The sequence below is a fragment of the Oreochromis aureus genome, linkage group 19 (assembly GCF_013358895.1).
Source record: "Oreochromis aureus strain Israel breed Guangdong linkage group 19, ZZ_aureus, whole genome shotgun sequence".
Lineage (NCBI taxonomy): Eukaryota > Metazoa > Chordata > Actinopteri > Cichliformes > Cichlidae > Oreochromis > Oreochromis aureus.
Window position 1 is genome coordinate 14,210,298 of NC_052960.1, and position 22,714 is coordinate 14,233,011.

Below are 22,714 nucleotides of genomic sequence, written 5' to 3' on the forward strand. Positions count from 1 at the left end.
TGTCACAAGTTTGTTACATAATCAGCAGAAGCTGTCGGCATATTTCATCACTCTAAAGAGATCATAAACCATTCCTGTGTATATTTTATCAGCAGGCTCGGCCTTTGGAGGTACTAATCAACCTAACCAACGGGAGCATGAGTAGTTTGTGTATTTTGCAGTGCTTTTTCTGCACAAACAGGTGTATTAAGCTGGGTCAGGATTGAGCATTCACACTACAGTACACTGTTTCATGAATTTATTGCCAATTAACCCTCCATCTCCCACCACCCACACCATACAATCCCACTAGTATTTATATCAAAATGAAAACACATTACAAGTATACACAAAATTACCACAGAAACATAATTTAGTGTTTATTTTACTGCATATATTTATATATACATAGATAGATATATGTATTTAAGTTACAATATTAATTTATCAAAGCAAACAGGATCATATATAACACTGTATAGTTTTGAAAAACAGCCTCATTGTCAATGTTTGTGTAGCTGTTTATTTTTCCCCCTAAATAGTGCCATGAAAAAACATAACACATTTAAAATTCTGTGCCCTTCATCTGCCCCGAAGTCATCATCTTCTTCTTGTTCTTCCTGGCTTTGTAGGAGAAGATGAGCCCGGTGACAGCCGAACCAATCAGAAGGCCAACAACAGCCAGCACAGCAGCGAGCCATGGTTGCACAGTGTTAGGGCACTTTGGATTGCCCGAGGGTTGTGGTGTGATGCCAGTTATGGGTGGTGTGGCTGTGACTGTAGGATCCACGCTGTTTATCTTTGTGAAGATGTAAGGATGTTCCTGGAACACATCAAGAGGATGTCAAAGTTCAATTCCACAAACCTGTAAGAAAGCTCCAATAAGAAGTGCTTCTGCAGCTGATTCCTTACCTCAGTAGGACACTTGATTCTATCTCTGCCATTTGAAAAGGCGTTATACGTCTGTTTTTCCCCCACTGGTTCCATCTAGAGATAAAACCACAAATGCATCTCTGTTCAGCATAAATTGCAGGGAGATGTTGTAATTATAAAGGCAAATACAGTTATCCTTTTACTACCCGCATTAAAAGACTCACCATGTTATTCCACAGAGCTACAGCCATGTCAGCATGTCCCCGTTCACTGAAGTGGAAACAGTCCTGGGAGAAGTATGTGACATCAGGTTGGCCTTCCTGCAGGAGGGAAAACACACAATCATCCATGTTTGTGGGTAAAATGTATCCTGAGGACTGACAGACGTGTTACTATCCGCAAACTAAATGTTTATATATAAATACATGTAGAGCGTAGTGGAGGGTGATGGGCACACGGAAGACTTACAGCATTGAAAGGTAAGATGGTGCTTTTAAAAAAAGGCTGGAGAACCACAGCAAAATCCTCTTTGTTGTCATAGCGACCTCCATGCAACAGTTTTTCGGTTTCAGTCTGGCAGAAACAGATGGCTGATGTTATTAAGGTAATATAACAATCCTGATTCATCAACACTTGTTCAGAATCAAACATTTTACTATCATGGCTCAAGTCTGCTAACCTGGTATTCCCGATTGATTCGTTTTGCTTCTGCCAGCTCTGGTGAATCCTCTCCCGGGTCCAAGAAGCATCGGCAGACAAACCTGGGGATACACAGGGAAAAATCACTGATTTGTTATTCGTTCTGGTATGAGGCAGTTGTTTCATACAATACAAATTATATCTGATATTCTAGTTTTTCTCAATAGACAGTGCAATTAAGAGGAGAGGATCTAGACCAGGGGTCCCCAATCTCAGTCCACGAGGGCCGGTGTCCCTGCAGGTTTTAGATCTCACCTTGGGTCAGCACACCTGAATCACATGATTAGTTCATTGCCAGGCCTCTGGAGAACTTCAAGACATGTTGAGAAGGTAATTTATCCATTTAAATCAGCTGTGATGGATCAAGGAGACATCTAAAACCTGCAGGGACACCGGCCCTCGTGGACTGAGATTGGGGACCCCTGATCTAGAGGAAAGGGCCTCAGGTCGGAGAACCTCGGCTGTTGTATTTAGCCTTACAGCATATAGTCGCTTGCTCAATCTATCACCTAGACCTGATGTCTTATGACAGATTCCCTAGATATAGACGAGAAGTGATTTAGACTGCCTTGTAATCAATGGTCTTATTCATGAAAAGCTGATTAGATTGATGAACATACTGTTGCACTAAAGTGCACCCTAGGGTGTTCTTATTGATCTTGCGAAGACCTTCAATTTCCAGGATCCCCAGCACGTTCACAATCGTCCTGGGAACCTACAATTAAAAAAAAAAACATAGAAGATTGGAGCTAAAAAACTGGATGAACCCAAATAATTTTTTTGTTCAGAATCTCTTAAAAGTTTTTTCACTTATGATCTTACTATATAATATTAGTCTTTTTACATCAATAAAAATAGTCTCACCTCATTGTACAGCATGTCCAAGCTTGTCATCATATGATAGCTGTAGTTCTTAGGTGAGTATGCGGCCTGTAGTTTGGACAGATACAATCAATAAGGCTACTTATTAACACATGAACTTAGTTCAGCCATGACTTTTCTTTTTTTTAACTCTTTTTTGTAGCCAGCAGCATAATTAAGGCAGATAGGAGGGGAATATGGCCAAGTTTGAATCCACCAAGAGAGAGCCATGCAACATGTAAGAGTGCACTAGCAACAACTAACCCTAAGCTGTCACTATAGTCTCAGAGCTCATCTTAAATTGATGCTGCACTTTGATATTCTGCTTCAAAGCACAAACATTAAAAGAGAGACTACCCTGACAGCGGAGCGTGAGGGGCGTAATGGGGAGGGGGGTAAATGAGAAAGAGAAAAAGAAAGCAGGAGCGAGCAAGACAGAGACAGGATGAAGACGGTTGACTTCTGTGTTGTTTATGCCTCTTAGAGAACAAGGCCTGTCACTGTGTTCTGTGTGCTTGTTCAATGCAGACATAGGCCGGGGTAGAGGAGGGAGGGGGTGATCTGTGTTGCAGGGCTAAAGTGACAGAATGTGCTTATTGAAAACAAACCATGTCTGCTCTCATCCCTCTCTGACACAATAAAACAATAAGGGGGGGGGGTTGCTCACAAGGCTTAATTATTCTGCTCCAGTGCTTAGTTCCATTTGAGGAGTAATGATATCTCGAGACAGCGCTCCACGACGCCACTGAATGTTTAAGCACTACACTTGCAGAGGGAAATCATTTTTCCCCTTAAAAGTGTCCTTCAAACCAAATTTCTTAAAGCAACTCACCCGATCGTTGCAGTACTGACACAGGTCATTCCCTCCGATGAAGAGGGTCACAAGCTTCCAGTCGTTCTCAAAGTCCACGGCCTATTTTGATTGGTGGTGACAGATTCAGAGAGACAGATTTAATTACATGTGTTTTTCTCGCAGAAAACGTGGCAAGGCTTGAGACAAGGCTACATTAAAAATCACTTGGTAATGCATGTTAAACTCACTGGGTTCTTTTTCATGTCATCAATAAGGCGTCTGACCTGTGCCGGGATTTGTCTGCATGGAATTGCATACAATTAGCCCATGCAATGCTTCCAAGATAGCATAGTGATACACCTGTTTATATATCTGATAACACGTCAACGTCAGAACTCACGCTATTTTAGCGCCTGATACAGCCACATTGAAACCAGCCTCCTGTGTTCCTGTCCCCTTTGACATTCCTTTGACATCAGGATTAAACTTCTTAAGAATATCTAAAGTATAAATAAAAAAAAAAAGTTAGGGTACAGAGTTTACTCAGTTAAAGACAAAATACAGTTTTTTGTCAGACTATTTCTGCCATCTAGTGGTGCTTATGTGCATTACAGTTCAAGGGGGTTTCTGACTTACTGGGTAATGTTGTGACAGTCTCAAGAGTATCATCACCTCCGATGCTATTAAAAAAAATAGGGAAACAAAGAATGTATGTTTACAATGCAACGTTTATAGTTTATAATGTGCAAAGTCTTGTTTTGGTCTCTCACCTCCACGACACTCCTCTGTACTCAGTACCTAGCTCCGCCAGACTTTGTGATTTAGCACCAAAGGCGGCCTACATTTGGGAAAAAGTGATTTTACAGCTGAATCATTAACAGACTCCCCCCCGTTTCAACCTCTATCTCATTAAGTTGATATTACTATCTCTGTTTATACATTAACTGATTTATAGGTACCTAGAAATGGTGTGATGTGTAACACTATTATTACCATTATAAATTATTACTGATTAATCTACCTGCCATGGGTCCCAGAGACCAAAAAATGTGCCAGTGAGTATTTTTGAGCTCTAAAGAAATCCCTCCTTTAGACAGTAGCTCTGTCACATTTGTCTATTAGTGATGACATTTATGAAATATTATAGTATTAATGGGTTGTTCTGGTATTCAATTTTTATTGTACAAGCAAGTACATTTGAATTATTTAGAAACTTTGAAATAAATTAGATTTGCAAGAACAGAGAACAAACAGATAAGAAAAAACAAGACACATAAACTCAGGCAGATAACTGCATAGCTGCCAAATAGTTGACTAAGGCTGTGAGAGGCAAATGAGGGATTTGGATGAAAAACAGTAAGCGGACAATTTTGGGAGTTATTTCGAGGATTTATTCAGTTATGACAAAATGCCAGTCACGCTCTTGAGCTTACCGTTAAAGAGTCTCCTAGAGCAGCCACTACCTTGATGTCTGCTGGTCGCACCTTGTGAGCTATTAAAAAAAGTCAACATGAGTATATTTGACATGTAATCATTGTATTTCAGAACTGAATTATAACACAGGATGAGCACCTGAAGTGGGCACAGAGTTGGACGGTGCTGTGTTTGAACAGGAGAAGTCACTCCCCCAGTTCTGTAATAAGATAAAGATATATTTCAAAAATAAGACTCTATCATTTTCCATTGTGCATAATGTAAATAATAAATATTTGCTACAAGTTTTTGGGGGTATGAAACACCTAAATAATAACCTACTGAGACTGGAGCAGAAGTGGGTGGAGGGCCTGGAAAGGTGTAGCCGCTATTAACAGCCGTCCTAATGAATGGGACTGTCTGTATTTGGAAAGAAAAATGGAAATAAAAAAAAGCTAATAAAAGCATAAAACTAATAAAATAATAATGCAGAATTTCGAGATTGAGATTCATTTTTACCTCAGAGGGACAAATCAAATCAACGCCATCTGTGAAGTTTTGCGTATTAGTCTTTTTGCCCAGTGGCTCAAGCTAAAAGAGCATGAAAGTCAGTTATTTAGTATCAGAGAAGTTAAATAACAAAACAAAACAAAAAACCCCACATGGGGCAAAATATTGATGTCATAATGGCCGCAGAAAATCCTACCATATTGTTCCACAGACCACGGGCCATGAGTGTGTGAGCTTTCTGGCTGAGATGAAAACAGTCAGGTGCAAAGTAAGAGCGATCCGGCCGGCCGTCCTTTTATAAAGAAGCCAAAGAAAGGAAGGCTTTTTTTTTTCAAGTTAAACAAATTCCTAAATGAAAACAAAAATATTGTAAAAGTGTGGTGTTTCACATTTGTAAGACATTACCTCTAACTTGGGAAGAGAAAGCCCTCTAAGGAAGGGCTGCAGTATCACAGTGAAGTTATCATGCGTGTCATACCGCCCAGAGTCAACGAGCTGTTGCATGCCAACCTGAGAGGACAGACAGTCATAACATGACCTCACAAGAATAAAAAGCAAATAAAGTTTTTGACTTTGCAGTGACAATTATATTCAGTGGACAATGACATAATACACATGACTGTACTGCACAGTACAGCTCAAATCACATCATCAAGTTTGCAGATGACACAACAGTGGTGGGGTCTCATCACCAACAACGATGAGTCTGAATACAGAGAGGAAGTACAACACCTGGTGGACTGGTGTCAGAATAACAGCCTGTCTCTAAATGTTCAGAAGACTAAAGAGATGGTTGTTAACTTAAGGAAGAGCTCAATGGCCCACACCCCACTGCACATCAACGGATCTGCTGTTGAGATGGTCAACAGTGTGAAATTCCTGGGTGTGCACATATCAGCTGACCTCTCCTGGAACCTGAACACCACCACCATCATGAAGAAAGCCCAACAACGTTTTCACTTTCTTAGGAAACTGAAGAAGGCCAGTCTCCTCCTATCCTCACATCATTTTACCCGGGAACCATTAAGAGCGTCCTCTGCTGCTACATCACTATCTGGTACGGGAACTGCACCCTCGCTGAAAAGCAGTCTCTGCAGTGAGGACAGCAGAGAGGATCATTGGAGGCCCTCTCGCATCCATCTCCCAACTCTATGACAGACACATCATCCGACGTGCGAACAGCATAGTGAAGGACACTTTCCACCCCTCACATGCACTGTTCTCCCTCCTTCCACCTGGCAGACGGTTTCGCAGTATTAAAACCGTAACGACCAGACACTGCAAGAGCTTTTCCCCCAAGCAGTCAGAGCCCTCAACTCACTACCACAAAACGACTGACATACACATACACCTTTACAAACACCTTACAATACTCATCAAAAGACTCAAACACAACAAAACTTCCACAAATCCACTACAAACTGGACCTGGGAACAACATGCTTATTTGCACACTCAGTCACATAATTCTGAACACACATCTAAATTATATTATATTTGCACATTTTGCATTTTGCACGTCTTTGTCATGTCTGGTCAATAATATCCTGACAATAACTTGAAACTGGTATTCAATACCTACTGCACATTCCACTTTGTATTATCTCAGTCCTGTCTTTGTTTATCGTACAGTTAATATTGTATAGTTACCATTATAGTATTGTATAGAATTGTATAGTTAGTAATTAGTAACTTTATATCCCTTAATTTTACCGAAACTTAGGATGTTATTTATTTGTAATTCCTAGTTTTATATCTCTTGGAGATATATCCTTTATAGATTTATAAATGCACCATGGGGGGCTTAGGGTGAAACAGCATTTCGGTACACTGTATACTGTGTGTACTACTCTATTGACAATAAAGCTCTTGAATCTTGAATCTGAATAATATCGCCATCTTTAGCCTTTAAAAAGTCCACTTATTTGGTGTAGCAAGCTTTTAAACCTCATGCTGCGTGCAGGATAAATTCATTATGACCTCATGAAATTGTTTAAAATACACAGGTGTCTTTAATCTTTAGTCATAATTATTCAGTTACTATACAATACAGTTATGAAACCAAAGAAACAAAGAATCTGTTATTATAACTGAAATCTACTTTCATTCCTTAATACACTGACTGTTGAATCAGTCTATTTATGCCCTTTAAAATGCTGCTGTCAGGTTAAGTAACCTTGAGAATTGTGTAATGCACATAAGAAAGCACAGGTTCATGAGAGAATTGTAATTATTTAGTTTATTTATTTTATTTCTGTATTCATCTCTTATTTTATTACTTTACTCTTAGAGCCATTATTGTAAGCAGTGGAGGAGTAAATTTTGTTTTTTTCTTCAATTTTTAAAAATTGTACCATGACAAATAAAGGAACCCTGAACCTTGACATGTGAAAATTATGGAAAATCATTCTTTTTAACTTTCTTTCGCACCTGGTAGCCTGTGTTGTAGGTCTCAAGCATCTCGAGTTCAGCTGATCCGTCTTTAGGACTCAGGACACAGGAGCAAAACATACTGGAACATAAATGCACCGGGTGTCAATTAGTGGTTTACGATTTTTGGTCAAACTGTTTGTCCGACGCAACAAAATATTGCTTACTTTGCAAGCCAAGTTGGACACCCCACAGTCGGATCACTGTGCAGATCACGCAGCTGTTTGACGCTAAACAGCTCTACCAGATTGACAACAGCACGAGGCACCTGGAAAGATTTCGAAATTGAAAACATGCAGGGATACTGAATGGCTGTGGCAGCAAGGTGCAAGAAGATGAGAACGTACTTCACTGTGGAGTATGTCTAGACCTTCACTGATCCGATGGACCACATTCCTGGGTGAGTAATAATTCTGTAGGGGGAAAACAAAATCTCTATTACAAAAGATCCCAAGCATGAATGTGAAAAACAGATATTTGGTAAATTATTGAATTAGTTATTGCACTGAAACTAATTAAACTATCTTGATTATAATTTGAATGTCGAATATTTTCTTCTAGCTACACAAATGCAGGAATTGGCTATGATTACTTGGCTTTAATGATTATTTTGGACTGTTACTCAAGTAAAGCAAGCAATTTTTGAGGTTTTTGTCTCTGAAAGATTGTTATGATAATGAGGATAATTTTAAGTTGTCATTAAAATAATAAAATATTTTGGATGACCAACATGAAAAATATCTCTAAATTTGATTTCCACCAAAAATGGACAGCTTTTTTTCTTCTAATTCAGCAGTTTATGGCAGTTCAATGGTATGAAACCGCCTGATTATAATGGCAAAGTAAGTAAGTACAATATATAAAATAACAGAGACAATATGTGGAGCGCTTACAGTGTTGGTGCAGTAGTCGCATATGTCATTTCCACCAATGAACATGGTGATAACTTTCCAGTCATTGTTGAAATCGATACGCTGGAGGACATAAGAGGTAAAGTTCTGTGTTTAATTTGTTCATTATTAACATAAGGCTGTGACAAAGTACACATGACACTGTGTCTGAATGTACACCCACCGGCCACTCTATTAGGTACACCTCTTCAACTACTTGTTGCCAGTTAGGCTGGTATTAGTATTTCAGAAGCTGCTGATCTACAGAGATTTTTACACACATCCACTACTAGAGTTAACAGAGAATGGTCCAATGAAGAGAAAATATGCCATGTTGATGCCAGAGATCAGAGGATAATGGCTGGACTGCTTTGAGATGATAGAAAAGAAAGAGGAGCTATATCCACTTGTTACAACAAAGGTCTGCAGAAGAGCATCTTTGAATATACAACAAATCAAACCTTGAAGCAAAAAGGGCTACAGCAACATCAAAAGATCTCACAAAGTGCCACTCTTGTCAGCTAAGAACAGGAAACGAATGCTAATGCTTTATGAAAACATGGATCCATTCTGCCTGGTATCAACAGTCTTGGCTTCTGGTGGTGGTGGTGTAATAGCTTGTGAGACATTTTCTTGGGTCGGTTTGTGCTCCAATCCAATAAACCATCTTTGTGATGTGGTCGAGCGAGAGATCATGGATCATGGATGTAAACCAGACAACTCATGATGCTGTCAATATGGAGCAAAATCTCTGAGGAATGTTTCCAGCATCTTGTTGAATTTATGCCACACAGAAATAAGGCAGCTCTGTTGGGAAAAGGAGGTCCAACCCTGTACTAGGAAGGTGTACCTAATAAAGTGCCCGGTATGCATATTTCTCCTGCAGTTATTGCTGACTTACCGCATCGCTTTTCATTTTGTCCACTAGGATGCGCGCCTGTCCTGCCATGTCACTAGAAATAGCAACAAATGTTATCTTTAAAACTTGCTGATTAATTTTTTTCATATAGCATGCTGCAAATCCTGCTAAGGTTGAAAGTAAGTACAAATGTGACTTACTCGCTCTTTGCTCCTGGAACAGCCTGATTGAGAAAGGCTTTAGCATTGTTCACTCCACCTATTCCTGTAGAGAATCCAGTCAGGGAGGGGTTAAACTCCCTCAGGATGTCTGAAAAAAAAAATGATTAGAAGTTAAAAAAAAAACTCAAACAAGGATTTAACTGTTATACTCTTATATTGTAATTTAGTCATTGTGACAGCATTTAGATTTCTTAAGTATACAAAAGTGCCCTTTCATTTTAGCAACCAAACTCATTTTGTTGATTCAGGTCATTAGATTGCATAAAAGATAGGCCTGTTCAAGCCTATATCCTTTAGTGATGGTGATGAGAACCACAATTTAGTTTAATAAATGAAATACAACTACCATTTTTTTAACTTCAAAAACATGCGTGAAAGAGAGAGACATACTGGCCAGAGTTGTCACAGTGGTTATGTTTTCGTCACCACCAATGCTGAAAGTTGCAGAAATTTAGTTAGTTTTATCAAGTAACTCTTCCAAAATGTAAACAAATTTGTATTTTAACTTGTCTTACCACCATGACAGTCCTCTGTACTCATTAAGCAGTCCCAACAAGTTATCTGATTTTGCACCTACACCATTGGCTGCCTGCAGGAAACATCAGATGCAAGACAATAAAAAACCGAGCTAATAAAACCCAAAGGAATGAATTGGTTGGTCCAGCAAGGTACTATGCCATAGGTGTTAAACATATGGCTCCTGGGCCAGAACTGGCCTGCTTTGCATCCTGTTTCACCCACTAAATGTATAAAGATTGCAGAGAAGTCATTAATAACTGCAAGTTTTCAAGAAAACCCAAGGTGATTACAAAAAATTGTAAAAGTATGACAGTAAAAAAGTTCAAAACATAAAATAATAAAATAATTTTATGATTGTTTACTTCTAAAATATTCTTTTTATGAAGGTTTTATGCCTTTGTAGATCTAGTGGGTCTGTATATTGAAGTGCAAATGAGAGATAGGGTTAATTATTTTTCTTAAGAATCGGACTGCTCATCACATACCTTTGAAATTATTTGTTTATTAAATTTCAACATTTTTGAAAATTCATAGTATTATCATTATTATCGTTACCAGTAGTAGTAGCAGTAGTAGTATTGATTTTACTGTTTGGACCCTCATTAGATGAAATTGGGCTGTAGGAGAAGGGAAACACTCACTGTCAGAGAGTCACCAAGCGCTGCCACCACCTTGATGTCTCCAGGTTTGAGCTCATTAACTGTACAGTGGAAAGAACAATGTGACTGAGCATGGTTGGACTGAGAAACATTTCCCTCAGTGTATTAGTGGAATTTAAAAATCATTTCTCACCTGATGTGGGTACGGTATTAGACGGGCTACGGTCTGTGCAAGGTATCTCGGTACCCATCTCCTAAAAAAATACACTCAGGTCAGTTTATCTACAGATTTAGATTCTTTTCTTTACTTTCTTTCTTTCTTTCTTTCTTTCTTTCTTTCTTTCTTTCTTTCTTTCTTTCTTTCTTTCTTTCTTTCTTTCTTTCTTTCTTTCTTTCTTTCTTTCTTTCTTTCTTTTTTTACATATCTGACTCTTACTTGAACTGCTGCTTTGTTGTAAAATTTCCCCACTGTTTCAGGAGGGGAATTAATCTGCGTACGCAGGAAAGGATGCTCCTGGGATGAGAAGAGAAAATTCACAGTTTTAACAGTTTAACATTGAATTTTCTATCTTAAAAAGTCTGCTCTATGAGATGAAAGCATTAACACATTAACACTTCAAAGGCAATTTTTCAATAGACTGTAGTGGCTCACCTCGTTAGGGCAAGGAAAAGTTATGGCATTTCTGTCTGTAACCTTGGGCTCACTTGTCAGTGGCTGAAGCTGGAGAAGAAAAGGTCAACGAGTGGTTAAGATTTGGGGTTATATGTGCAGCTATTTTGCATCCAGCAGCCTACAAAGTGCAATCCACTCATCTGTGCATTCAGAGTGAACAACTTTGAGGGGAATCATCCTGTAGATAATCCCATGAAGTAAATCTTTAAATCTCTTGTAAAGCATATTAACACTGTAATCAGTGCTTAATCTGATACCTGTTATTTCTGGCCTCAGTTTAAATTGGAGGGATGGTTTTAATGTCAGAATAAAATGAATTTCTAGAAGTCTCTTTCACACTGCCTATTTTATATATATATACATTTTCCTTTTCGCATCTGTGTGGTTTAAAAACTTACCAGGTTTGTCCAGAGTTGAATAGTCAACTGGTCAAGGCTAGACTGTGTGGAAGCATATTACATATGCAAGGTACACATTAGTCAGCAATATTTCATGAGTTGTTAATAAAGGAAAGATTATGCAACGTAACTGATAGGAACAATGTTACTTACAGAGTCTGATTGGGGCTCAAGGATAGCTGGGGCTGAATGCAACATAACAGTGAAGTCTGCACCGTTGTTGTTCCACTTTGGATTTTTGAAGACATGGCTCAGAGTATCCTGAAAACAAATCCCAAATAAAATGGTTAATTAGGCAGGAAAATATGGCAGAGAGACAAGAGGATACACAGAAAAAGCATTTATTTACAAGTAGTTTACCTGCAGTGCTTTCAGGAGAGTTGCTTTATATAGGCGTTTGGCGTTACACTCACATGTGCTAAGAAAAGGAAAAACAATCCCATAACTGTACATTTATAACACAGAACAAACTTAAAACATGTTTTACATGAGTTTTTAGCAGATTGCTTTTGGTAGATTTTTATGGGAAACACTCACTTATCTTGCTGATGATATCCACTCCAGGTGACCACATGAACTAAAGTACGATGCAGCTGTAAGCATACACCCAGAGTGTTATATTTAATTGCCATTCTACACGTTCATGGAAAAACTGAATCCAAAAAAAGGACCATACCCGTTTCTGCAGTATCTGCAGAGCTGCTTCCACTTCCTGCACCGCAGCCTTAATATCTTCTTCAACCTGAAGAACAAAGAAATGGCAACATTTTGTATTTTTTCCTTTTCATCACATTCAGCACCAAAAATAAAGCCTTAAACAAGAGATCTTACATGTGACGAACAGGCACATATGAAATCTGCGGGCACAAACAGCAGCACAAGCTTCCAGTCTTCCACCTGAAAGCACATACAGTATAATGTAAGAGTGTCTAAGTTATTTGTTTTTCATGCACACTTTGTTAGATTTGATTTTCTCAGATAACACATTAGACCACTTCAAAGGCAATTTTTCAATAGACTGCAGTGGCTCAGTCTATTGAAACGTGTGCCTCAGTTGAATGCTTGCGGTTTATGAACTTAACCTGTCATTGTTCACATGTCTGCCCAGAGAAAACATAACAGTTTCCATCAATCTCACGTTGACTTTCTGTTTTTGTTTGATGCTTTTGTTCATTCCTCTCTGGTTGTGCTTCATAGGATTTTATATATGTATGACTGACTTTTACTTATGCGTTAAAATGTCTTAAATTAAAGTGGCCTCGTTTATCAATACGTTTTTATGCCTGTGAAGCTCTTTGAACCTTTGTATGTGATATTGGGCTATAAAAATAAAACTTAAAATTAATTAACAACTGTGGCATTTCACCACCAGAGACATTCCTGAATAACCATGACTCGGGTGATTTAAATTAATAAGTGACTATGGAAGTACCCAAGCACACCATGTTTCCTTGTTGAGATATCAATCTGAGATTGTGGTTTTAGTGAAAGTATCCTGTCATCTATTTCATATGTATTTATGTGTATGCCATTGCATTTATAGTGGATATGCTCATTCACTGTAAAGGTCACAGAAACATTCATATGTTTAAAATGCATAAATTAATATGATAGGGGTTAATTCTACCTGATGTGAAAGGGAGAGTGAAAGGTCCTCGGCTTCTTCCAGTAAACTCCTGCAAACACAGAAACTCTCAAATAAAAAACCCTGCAGCAGCCTTCTTAAACAGTATTTATATGTATAATGGACATAATGTGTTTTACCTGGACTGGGATGATTGTTGAGCAATCACCTTGGGGTTAAACATGGACAGCAACTCTATTCAAACCACAAAGACATTACAGTGAAGACTGTGGTAGGCGTTAAGAAACAATAATAATGTACAGACAGTGTGCATTATGACATAGATGATAAATGACGGTAACACGAAAGAAAGCTTTCATTTATGTTGCTAGGCCACTTTCATGTGAAATCAGGGTCACTAACCGATGTTTATGGCCCCTATCTTATCCTTACAGATAAAGAAAATGAAAAACAGAAAACTATATGTTTATTAACCCTGACCTTGAACTGAACTATTAACTGTAAATGCTTTTCAATACATAATCACAAAGGCCCTAATGATTTGATAAGCAGTTTTTAAAAAAAGCTTTAATCCACTTGAAGTTGGCAGTGAAAGCTGAAATGATAAAGCAGGTTTATAGTGGTTCACTAAAACAAGATTAATGATCAAGTTCTATGCCTGATAACATAATAGGAGATTTTAATAATATAATAATAATTAGTTGGAAAATTATTAACTTTGAAAACATGAAACATAAGATCAATCATAAAGTAAAGAAGTATTTTGGGAAAATAGTTTTGTGATTACAAATACTACATGTAAAAGTAATTTCAAAGGTTAACAGTTGATAACCAGTGTGATTATTTATATTAGATTGCATTGTACATTTTTAATTTTATGCATCCGTCTCTTAATATTTGAAAATAGTAAAACTGGCTGTAAATGAGACTTACCGGCTAGTCTACTGATAATGCTGGAGGCTTCATCCCTAAAGATGAAGACATACACATTGTATAAGACGGTGGTTGTGTTAAGTTAGGTTTACTTTTAAAGCAGCAGTACATGCTGAACCATTCAGTGTTCATTCTTCAGTATTACTTACATAGATTTGTGCATTGTTTTTTGTTTGTTTGTTTGTTTGTTTTGCAATATACCTGTTTGAATCTGGTATTCCCAAGGTATAAACAGTGGTGATATCAGTAGGTGTCAGAGCATGAACTGGTGTTGGAAAAGCAAGGAAATGAAATGTCAGCAATCTCATAATGCAACACTAGAAAATATATTTAAAAGCAGACCTATTATAGAAGGATGAAAGTAGTGACTAAGCGCCTTCAGGCAACTGTTGTTGTGATTTGATGCTATAGAAATAAAATTGAATTTTAACTCCCTGCAGTCACTCATTATGTCTGCAGGGAGCATTACCTGAAGAAGATGGAGACAAGTGCGGTGGTAATGGTGAGCAAAGTATGGACATGTACGTTTCCGTCTGAATCACACAAAAACGTCTGTACATTAGTACATTACAAGAACAATATACAGAGGATAGTATAAAATATGAATGTGCAGACAAAAAGGTGTGATAACTGGCAAAAAGTACCTCTTCTGTTTTTACTTTTGTCTGGTCGCCACCTGCAACACCATCTAGATGGGACGTAAGTCAAAATTAACACTTTTGAATTTCTAAAATACAGAAATTAAACCAAACCCATGAAATTACTCAGTAGACGTTAGGCAGTTTATAAAAGTTGTATGTTAAAATCTTAAATTAAAAAGAGCTAATTAGGTTAAAAAATATTAGCAGGTAACAATAAAAAAGTTGCATTTTCCTTATTTTCATTTTGTAAAACTCTTGGAGATTTTTGTGAATAATCAACTGAATTAATGTTTGCGCACTCCAAATGTAAGCCAGGTGGAGAGATGACTGACTGGCAAAAGAAGAAATCATTATATATATATATATATTTTTTTTTTTATTTTATTTTACTTTCTTTAAAACAGAAAGATAAAGTATTAGCTTTGCTGGGATATACTCTCTCTGAGTGCCCTCATAGATGCTTCTCAGATTTTAAACCTGCACCATAACAAGACTTCTGTGTAATTTATTAAATTTGCATTTTCAGCCCAAAGTTATTTAACATTTATATCTAACATTTTATGCAACGTGTATAAAGGGCACATCAGCAAACATGAAATAATTCTAGTATAAAACACAGCTTAAATACAAGGCACTCTGTAAAAGAAAGAATGCTGACAAACTGGTCAAATTAGGTAAATCATGCATCAGCCAGCAGTGACCACTCAGTCACAAGATCACTCTGATTTCAGCTCATGCTGTGCCTTCTTGCCCTTAAAATTTGTAATATCGAATAATTGAGTACAATAAAGTAGTCCAACCTGTTCAGTATTTACCTGGAAATGTTGTGCAGGATCCAACAAGGATAGTCAGAATCAGGAGCGCAGATCGAGCCATGATGTGGTCAGAGTGTTTTCCACACTGGGGGGATTTGTGCAGTTCTTCCTCTTTTACCTTTGAGACTCAGAAAACGAAACCCTCACTCGCTGTAAAAGTGCAACATATCAATAAAGAGTGTGGGTAAGAGAGTAAAGTTTTAAAGGGCAAAGAAGGGAGCCAGAGAGGAAACCCTGTCAAACAGAAAAGAAAAGAGTCCTCCCTGCTATTTTTGTCCTTTACACATGTGCTTTTATTCTCTTTTATAACCCCTTCTTATCAGTTTATCAGAATAACAATCGATCATATCCCTTCTCTATCTCTACAGCTGTAATTGTGCTGTGTCACCAATTTGGACACATAAATCAAAGGACCATGAAATGAGTATCAGTTTTTGGACTTCTAAGTCAAAGATTAAATACCTTTATGTAACAATGACTGTCATATTAGTCATATTAGTGAATCAAGTGAATGAATAAAATCCATATGTCATGATTTTAGGTAATTTGTGTGTGATTTGCTTATTTTAAACCAACTGGCTATTCTGATGATAAAATATGATCATTATCTTTTCCATTATGTTATGGAAGGGGTTTGTGGACACAATGGCACACCGTGATGATCACATTAGTGATTCACAGTAAAACTCACGTGGGTGTAAAGACACAAACAACTAAGAAAATTATTTGCAGGCTTATAGTTTTCTAGCTTTCAGGGATGATTTCTGTGTATTTTCAATAAGCTGCCCTGCAATTTATAGTTGGACTAATGCTTCACTTTGTCAGAAGGCGGTCCTTAACCAATAATGATGAATGGGAGTTCCTGGTGTTGCATGTGTTTCACCCAGGTTATATAATTTTATGCTAACAACCAGCAAGTTCACTTTTGGAGATGTTTTAGATATGATTAGATTGCTAAATACTTTATGAGTTGTGTCCTTTGAGATGGCTGTGCAGATAGACCCGACCCTTGGAATCAGTGCAGGATAATACATCAAGATATCTTGATGTTTTCGAGTTGTCAGGAGTTTTCCATCAAGCAAAACATTTTAGGTTTATAATGTTATGACATGTTGTATCAAAACAGGCATAAACAGACAGGTGATAAATAAGGACAAACTGAATAACTAAGCAGAAAAAGATAAGAAAACAGCTTCATTAGTGATCTGGACTTTTTTGATCTATGAAAAATGGAGCCAGTCCACTTAACTGATATCTTACTTACACACACTACATATGTGTTACAACTGCTAATTTAAGGGTGTTGCATTTTGGAGAGCCTGAAGGTGTATTGGGAAGGAGCTGAAAGAGCTAAGGTCTACAACTTCAACACAACTGCCTTCTCTTTTCATGTTCACCCAGTTCCCTCGCTCAGCTTCTCATATTCCACATCAGTGACTACTATTGTTTGTTCATTGTTTGTTCAGTCAGTAAAACTTTCGTCAGCTGTATTGAACATGTTCATGTACATGAATTTCACCATGGATATTTTTGAATGTTAAAAGCCACATCTGCTTTGTTACTAATATCAACAACAATGTTAGTTAAATGTTGCCATAACAGATGCTCTTGACTTTCTTCATTCACACACACACACACACACACACACACACACACACACACACACACACACACACACACACACACACACACACACACATATATATATATAGTGAAAACAGTCTGTCCATCCTCTCCCTGCTGTCCTGCGCTCTCCTCTCCATCGTTATCACCATCGTTATCAGAAAAAAATCACTCAATAAAGGACAGATGTTACCGATGTATATGCTAGCGGGATTTAGTTCTGGAATAATACAATTTCTACTTTTAGGAGCAGGCACCAATAACCTTCTCACCCCATCTGGTATTGCATCAAAAACTACAGCATATTCTCTTGGAGTGACAGGAAAATCATAAACAGACAAAAATTCCTTATAAGAAAATAATTGACCATTATCATTCAGTAATTGACTCACGAGTAAAATTTTCCTATCCACCCATTTCTGAATATATAATGATTTGTTCTTAAATTTAATATCCTGATTATTCCAAATGAGATATTTATGGGGAGAAAAGTTGTGAGAGTATATCATTAACCAAGATGATAGGAGTTGACTATGAAAGTTGGAGAGTTTAATCGGTAGTTTAGAGATATTGTAATTGCATCTTAGATAGCACTACCATGCTGACACCTGGCGGAAAATCCGTATGTCGCTGCTGCAGAGGGAGCTACGTCACAAACCGGATGTTGATACTAGTTTGGAGCTCAGCGCAGAGGACAGGAACAGCTGAAAAAGAAAAACAAAGCCACGACGACGACGACGGTATAAACAGCAGATGTGCGACTGAAATTTACTTTAAAAAGTCGGTGACACCATCGCTGTGCACGACATTTTGTGTCACCAGACCGAATTTGAAAAGGTAGGCAGCCGTCATTTGGAGTTTAGCAGAATTATCTGTTTTGTTGTCGCTTGTTGACTCTGTTAGCTGAGCGGCTAACCTGGCGTTAGCTTCCATTCACTCGCTGGCTCGGTGAATGTGTACGAAACCAGTCGGTTAAGTTGTCTAAAATCCCAATGAAAATCCTCTGAAGCATTCTCTTTAGGTAGCTGGGAAAATGTCTGCTTCGTTTGTTCCCCATTATTCATAATTGCATCGACATTCATCACCATTCAAAGCCCAGCTGCCATCTACAGTCAGTATTACTCATAACAAGACATCCAGGAACAAGAAGTACTTCTGTGGTTGTAACGACTAAAGTGTTGAAACAGGGAGAAACTGTGCCAAGGCGACTGGAGTGCTCTTTGTTACGATGTTTTTGCACCTTAGTTTCCACATGTTCCTCTGACAAACAAACAAAAGAAACCAAATTTTATACAAAATAATGGGAATAAAAAAGGCAAATATTTTGACCTCTAAAATGTGTTTTTATTCTATTTATAGGAATTTTTAAAAACATATATGGATTTTTGAAGCTTTTGTAGGCAGTTCTATAAAGGACCGTTTTTTTATGATGAATTAGAAAAATGGGCAAAGGCAGCTGTTTGTAATCGAAGTAACAATAAGGAAGTTTAAAAAAGCCATTTGATTCTATTTTTGTCTCTTTGCTCCTTTTTGTTTATCTCACTTATTATTAATTAGGATTATATTTCTGTTTTAAGGGAAGTGAGAAAACAGTACTTAAGGAAAACATTCATGTTTTTACTGATACTCTTTCAGTGATTGTGCCATCAGTTTTACCAAAGCATGGTATTATGTATACGATTGAAACATACTTAAGAATCTTAAGCCAGTGCATTCATCTTCCCCAGTTAATTTAGAGAGAACGCGTAATAGATTGAGGAGATAATAACAGAAACTGTTCTTTTTTTGTTTTAGTTTTTTTCTCCCATAATCATGCTTAAATTATGGTTATGCTTTAATATCTCTGAGAAAGATCCCCCTTTTTTATTGAGTACAATTATTTTGGGTATTTCAAGCATCTTTCTTTCTTTGTTAACTTGAGTTATACTGCTGAGTATCAATATTCGTAGAAGCATAGTGTTAGGTGCAGCAGCTGCAGGTGCTTTCGGTTGCTCTTTTATTCACAAGAGGTTGCTAAAGTGGGTAGCTCCACATGTTTGATTTGGCAGATCTGACGCAACCCCAAAGAGATTTGTGTCTCCTCCAAGGATCAACTTTGACTTCTTTTTTTTTTTTTTTTTGCATGAATCTGTTAAACCACTATGATGAGTGAGTGACTGAGCTCAAAAAGTTTTCCACATTAACTTTTTGAGCTCAGTCACATATTAAGTTTCCACATATTAATGTATTTGTATTTGATGAACAGAGATGGAACGACTCCTTTATATATGTGTATTCAACTTGGATTGCTAATGATTGAGTAAAAAACAATTGTGTGTTGTGTATTATTGCTTTGGCCAGCTCTAGGGTATTATTTTATGATGTCTCACTATCTTCATACTGTTTACAATCAGTGCAGTTTTAAACTTTCCAAGAATACATAGCGTACTATTTATTTTTCTCATGTTTTAGCCTTAATTTAGTCAATCCCGGTGATCAGACAATGGGGCGCATCTTCTTGGACCACATCGGCGGAACACGTCTCTTCTCTTGTGCCAACTGTGACACAATCCTGACTAATAGGTCCGAACTAATCTCTACACGATTCACAGGAGCCACAGGCAGAGCTTTCCTCTTCAATAAGGTACAGTGAAATTAGCCATGAACACACCATCTGTGACATGTTTCCCTTAGCCAAATGGAATACAGGCATTCATTAGTTATATTTTAACTTAAACTTATAACTCCTTCCTACAGGTGGTGAACCTCCAGTACAGTGAGGTGCAGGACAGAGTGATGCTCACCGGCAGACACATGGTGAGGGATGTCAGCTGTAAGAACTGCAACAGCAAACTGGGCTGGATCTACGAGTTTGCTACTGAGGACAGTCAGCGGTACAAGGAGGGCCGCGTCATCCTGGAGAGGGCACTGGTTAGGGAGAGTGAGGGCTTTGAAGAGCATGTCCCCTCAGATAACTCCTGAGTCCGTGAGGTGGTATTAGGTTGAGTGGGAAGGCTCAGTCCCATGCCCTCCTTTCCTTCTCCTTTGCCCCCTTTGCCTCTGCGCTGCACACCACCACCTGCAGACTTAGTGGTCAGTGAAGTTCTGGCTTCACCCTCCCACACCCCTTCTCTCTCTGGCCAATGATCTTAGATCTTTGCTGATTAAAAGATTGGTGTGCTGGATCTATTCTTGCTGAATAGACTTCCCCAAAATACTTTTTGATTTATATATCACAGAGCAGTCAATCGAAACAGCTGGAAATGCTGTTGGGGAGTTTGCTAAAGGGTTTAAGCACTGTCTCACACACAGTTTTCATCACTGGCATGTGACACACTTTCATGGTAATTAAAATACATGCATGATAATACGCAGGTCAGTCACATTTTAAAGAATATTTGCTAGCTGTTTTATTTGTCTGTGTAACAGGAGCCAGTGGAGCTTAGTATGATCATTATCCAAGCATGGGCAAAGCGACCAGCCAGTGCTCCGTACCGCTGTTAAATGAGCCAAACATACTGGTTTAGTGGTATTTGTGCTTCCGTATTGTGAATGTTGACCCAATGTATCTGTCACTGGTTGCACTGAATGCACTCAATATCATGATAGTTGATTATGTGTCAGTTACCTTTTCTTTGCTTGCAGTGTAGTGGATGTAATTGTGTTCTCATCCCACTGATACAGTGAGGACTGCACAGATTGATGTCATATTTAAGTATTCATTGTTGTGCCTGAACAGTAGTTTTCTTTAGATTAGGCTCATTATTTTAATGACGTGACGTATTTCAAATGAACAGAGTAGACAACCTGTTTACTTCAGTTCCACCTGTCTTTAGCTTACCATGGATTCTGTGCCTCTGCGTGTGAAGAGCAGCATGCCACTTTAGTGACTTGTCAGGAGCATGTTCCTTTCAGCCGTTCGTCTTCAGTGTGACACAGTGCGTCTGAAAGATGATGGAGACATTCTCTGACTGCGTGGCAGCTTAAAGGACAGGATTTTTAGAGGATGGGTCATATTTGAAAGTTGCTCAGTGATTGATTGTGTGGGACAAGTGTATAGGTTTTGAAGGAATAACTAAAAACACAACGCAGTGGGCATTCATCAAACAGTATTTTCTTGAATCTAAAAATATGTTCAGTACTGTATTTGACCATCGTACATGTATTTAAACCCTTAAACACATCACTGCAAATGCTGCTGAGCTACTTTCAGGTTTGTGACACATCCTCTTTATAATCCTAGGCTTGGGGCATGTTTGGTCATAAGATGAATCGCTTCCTAGAACACAAAGCCAGGCGAGCTTTAATAGAGTATTTATCTTCAGAGTCAAGCCCTTGCTGTTGGAGTAGGCCACAGCCTGCATTTTATATTGTCAAACTGTAAAATAAAAATAGATAATTTACTTGACATTTGAGGTTAATTTGGGACTGGGTTGGGGCACAGCCACACAACCCTGATGTTACCTTATTTATGCTTTGGGTGTTACCAAAATGGTCCAGCCTTCACTAGTGACACTGTTAATGTTTTGCTTGTTTTTTGCAAGGTCATGCTTGACAGTGCAAGTTTTAATTTCCAGAAGACAAAAGTTAAAAAAATCCAGGACACTGAAACCATTTATGTTCCAAAGTCAGTGCAGTGTACAGCTAGTGGCCACATAAGAATATCATCATTTTGTTGTTCACGTTAAGCATTTTATTGATAGCAATTGTTTTACTTTATATTATCTGATTATTGTTTTATTGTTTGTTTATGTTTATGTTATGACATATTTTCTTGTTTGGGGGATTAATATGATACCTGTTTTCCTCTATGGCTATGGCAAGATTTTCTCTGATGTGATTTCTAAATAAAGATGTAGTAGCTGGGTTAAAGTCTTTTGACAGTATTCACTGAATATTTTAATGTATTATTTTCTCTTAATAGATGGCAGTTGTGGTTGTAGTTGCTATCAATTGGCAAACCTTCTTATTTTAACATGTCTGAATATGTAAGACACATTGGGAATGAAAATACCAGGATTTGGTACATGCAATAATGAGTAAAACCTAAGCATTTGTCCGCTAGGTGGCAGCAGAATACAGAGAACCAGGTTAAAGATGTTTTCCTTGGTAGGGTGATGCTGAATCCCTTGCCTGCCTCTGACGTAAACCTGCTTGGCAAGATCTGTAGAGCTTCACTGCAGTCTGGCAAGACATATTAGAGATGTTATTCCCTGAAGCAGATAAAAACAAATAAGAGAACTCAAAAATGATATATATTTGATTAGATGTCCGACACTTGAAAATATTTAATTAACTGTTAGAGAAAATGTCATTTAAAAGGAAATCCAGAATGGATCACATCGAAACGAGTCCCATTTTAATCCCAGCTATTCACCACTCGGTATGAATCACCCACGATGTAAAATTTGACTGCATTTGC

At 37.9% G+C, this 22,714-nt stretch overlaps 2 protein-coding genes across 2 annotated transcripts; one reads left to right on the plus strand and one right to left on the minus strand.

The window, feature by feature from the left end:
* Positions 1-231: 231 nt before the first annotated feature.
* plb1 (phospholipase B1) lies at positions 232-15,891 on the minus strand. The gene is made up of 43 exons (XM_039603279.1): positions 15,691-15,891; positions 14,879-14,922; positions 14,704-14,767; positions 14,436-14,499; positions 14,235-14,269; positions 13,481-13,535; positions 13,344-13,392; positions 12,548-12,613; positions 12,393-12,458; positions 12,254-12,309; positions 12,077-12,134; positions 11,870-11,977; positions 11,717-11,758; positions 11,298-11,366; positions 11,082-11,159; positions 10,839-10,899; positions 10,688-10,746; positions 10,043-10,116; positions 9,918-9,961; positions 9,507-9,615; positions 9,349-9,400; positions 8,451-8,531; positions 7,905-7,970; positions 7,725-7,825; positions 7,558-7,639; positions 5,534-5,638; positions 5,325-5,420; positions 5,138-5,209; positions 4,961-5,038; positions 4,778-4,838; positions 4,639-4,697; positions 3,976-4,043; positions 3,842-3,885; positions 3,606-3,705; positions 3,454-3,505; positions 3,245-3,325; positions 2,416-2,481; positions 2,172-2,266; positions 1,532-1,613; positions 1,321-1,425; positions 1,077-1,172; positions 892-966; positions 232-802 (listed from the first exon to the last, which is right to left on the minus strand). The coding sequence occupies exons 1-43, from the start codon at positions 15,749-15,751 to the stop codon at positions 545-547; spliced, it is 3,237 nt and encodes a 1,078-aa protein (XP_039459213.1). The 5' UTR covers positions 15,752-15,891; the 3' UTR covers positions 232-544.
* Positions 15,892-17,973: 2,082 nt separating this feature from the next.
* On the plus strand, positions 17,974-22,167 carry LOC116326089 (protein yippee-like 5). The gene is made up of 3 exons (XM_031747201.2): positions 17,974-18,150; positions 19,765-19,936; positions 20,050-22,167. The coding sequence occupies exons 1-3, from the start codon at positions 17,975-17,977 to the stop codon at positions 20,272-20,274; spliced, it is 573 nt and encodes a 190-aa protein (XP_031603061.2). The 5' UTR covers position 17,974; the 3' UTR covers positions 20,275-22,167.
* Positions 22,168-22,714: the final 547 nt, after the last annotated feature.

What these genes read in the sequence shown, in the direction of transcription:
- plb1 (XM_039603279.1), bottom strand. Translation starts at nt 15,751, where the DNA reads ATGGCTCGATCTGCGCTCCTGATTCTGACTATCCTTGTTGGATCCTGC. An exon ending in CTTTTCCTTGCCCTAACGAG is followed by an intron (nt 11,160 to 11,297) that starts GTGAGCCACTAC and finishes TTCTCATCCCAG; the next exon opens with GAGCATCCTTTCCTGCGTAC. An exon ending in CCACTTCTGCTCCAGTCTCA is followed by an intron (nt 4,839 to 4,960) that starts GTAGGTTATTAT and finishes ATCTTATTACAG; the next exon opens with AACTGGGGGAGTGACTTCTC.
- LOC116326089 (XM_031747201.2), top strand. Translation starts at nt 17,975, where the DNA reads ATGTTGATACTAGTTTGGAGCTCAGCGCAGAGGACAGGAACAGCTGAA. An exon ending in ACCAGACCGAATTTGAAAAG is followed by an intron (nt 18,151 to 19,764) that starts GTAGGCAGCCGT and finishes CTCATGTTTTAG; the next exon opens with CCTTAATTTAGTCAATCCCG. An exon ending in GAGCTTTCCTCTTCAATAAG is followed by an intron (nt 19,937 to 20,049) that starts GTACAGTGAAAT and finishes TCCTTCCTACAG; the next exon opens with GTGGTGAACCTCCAGTACAG.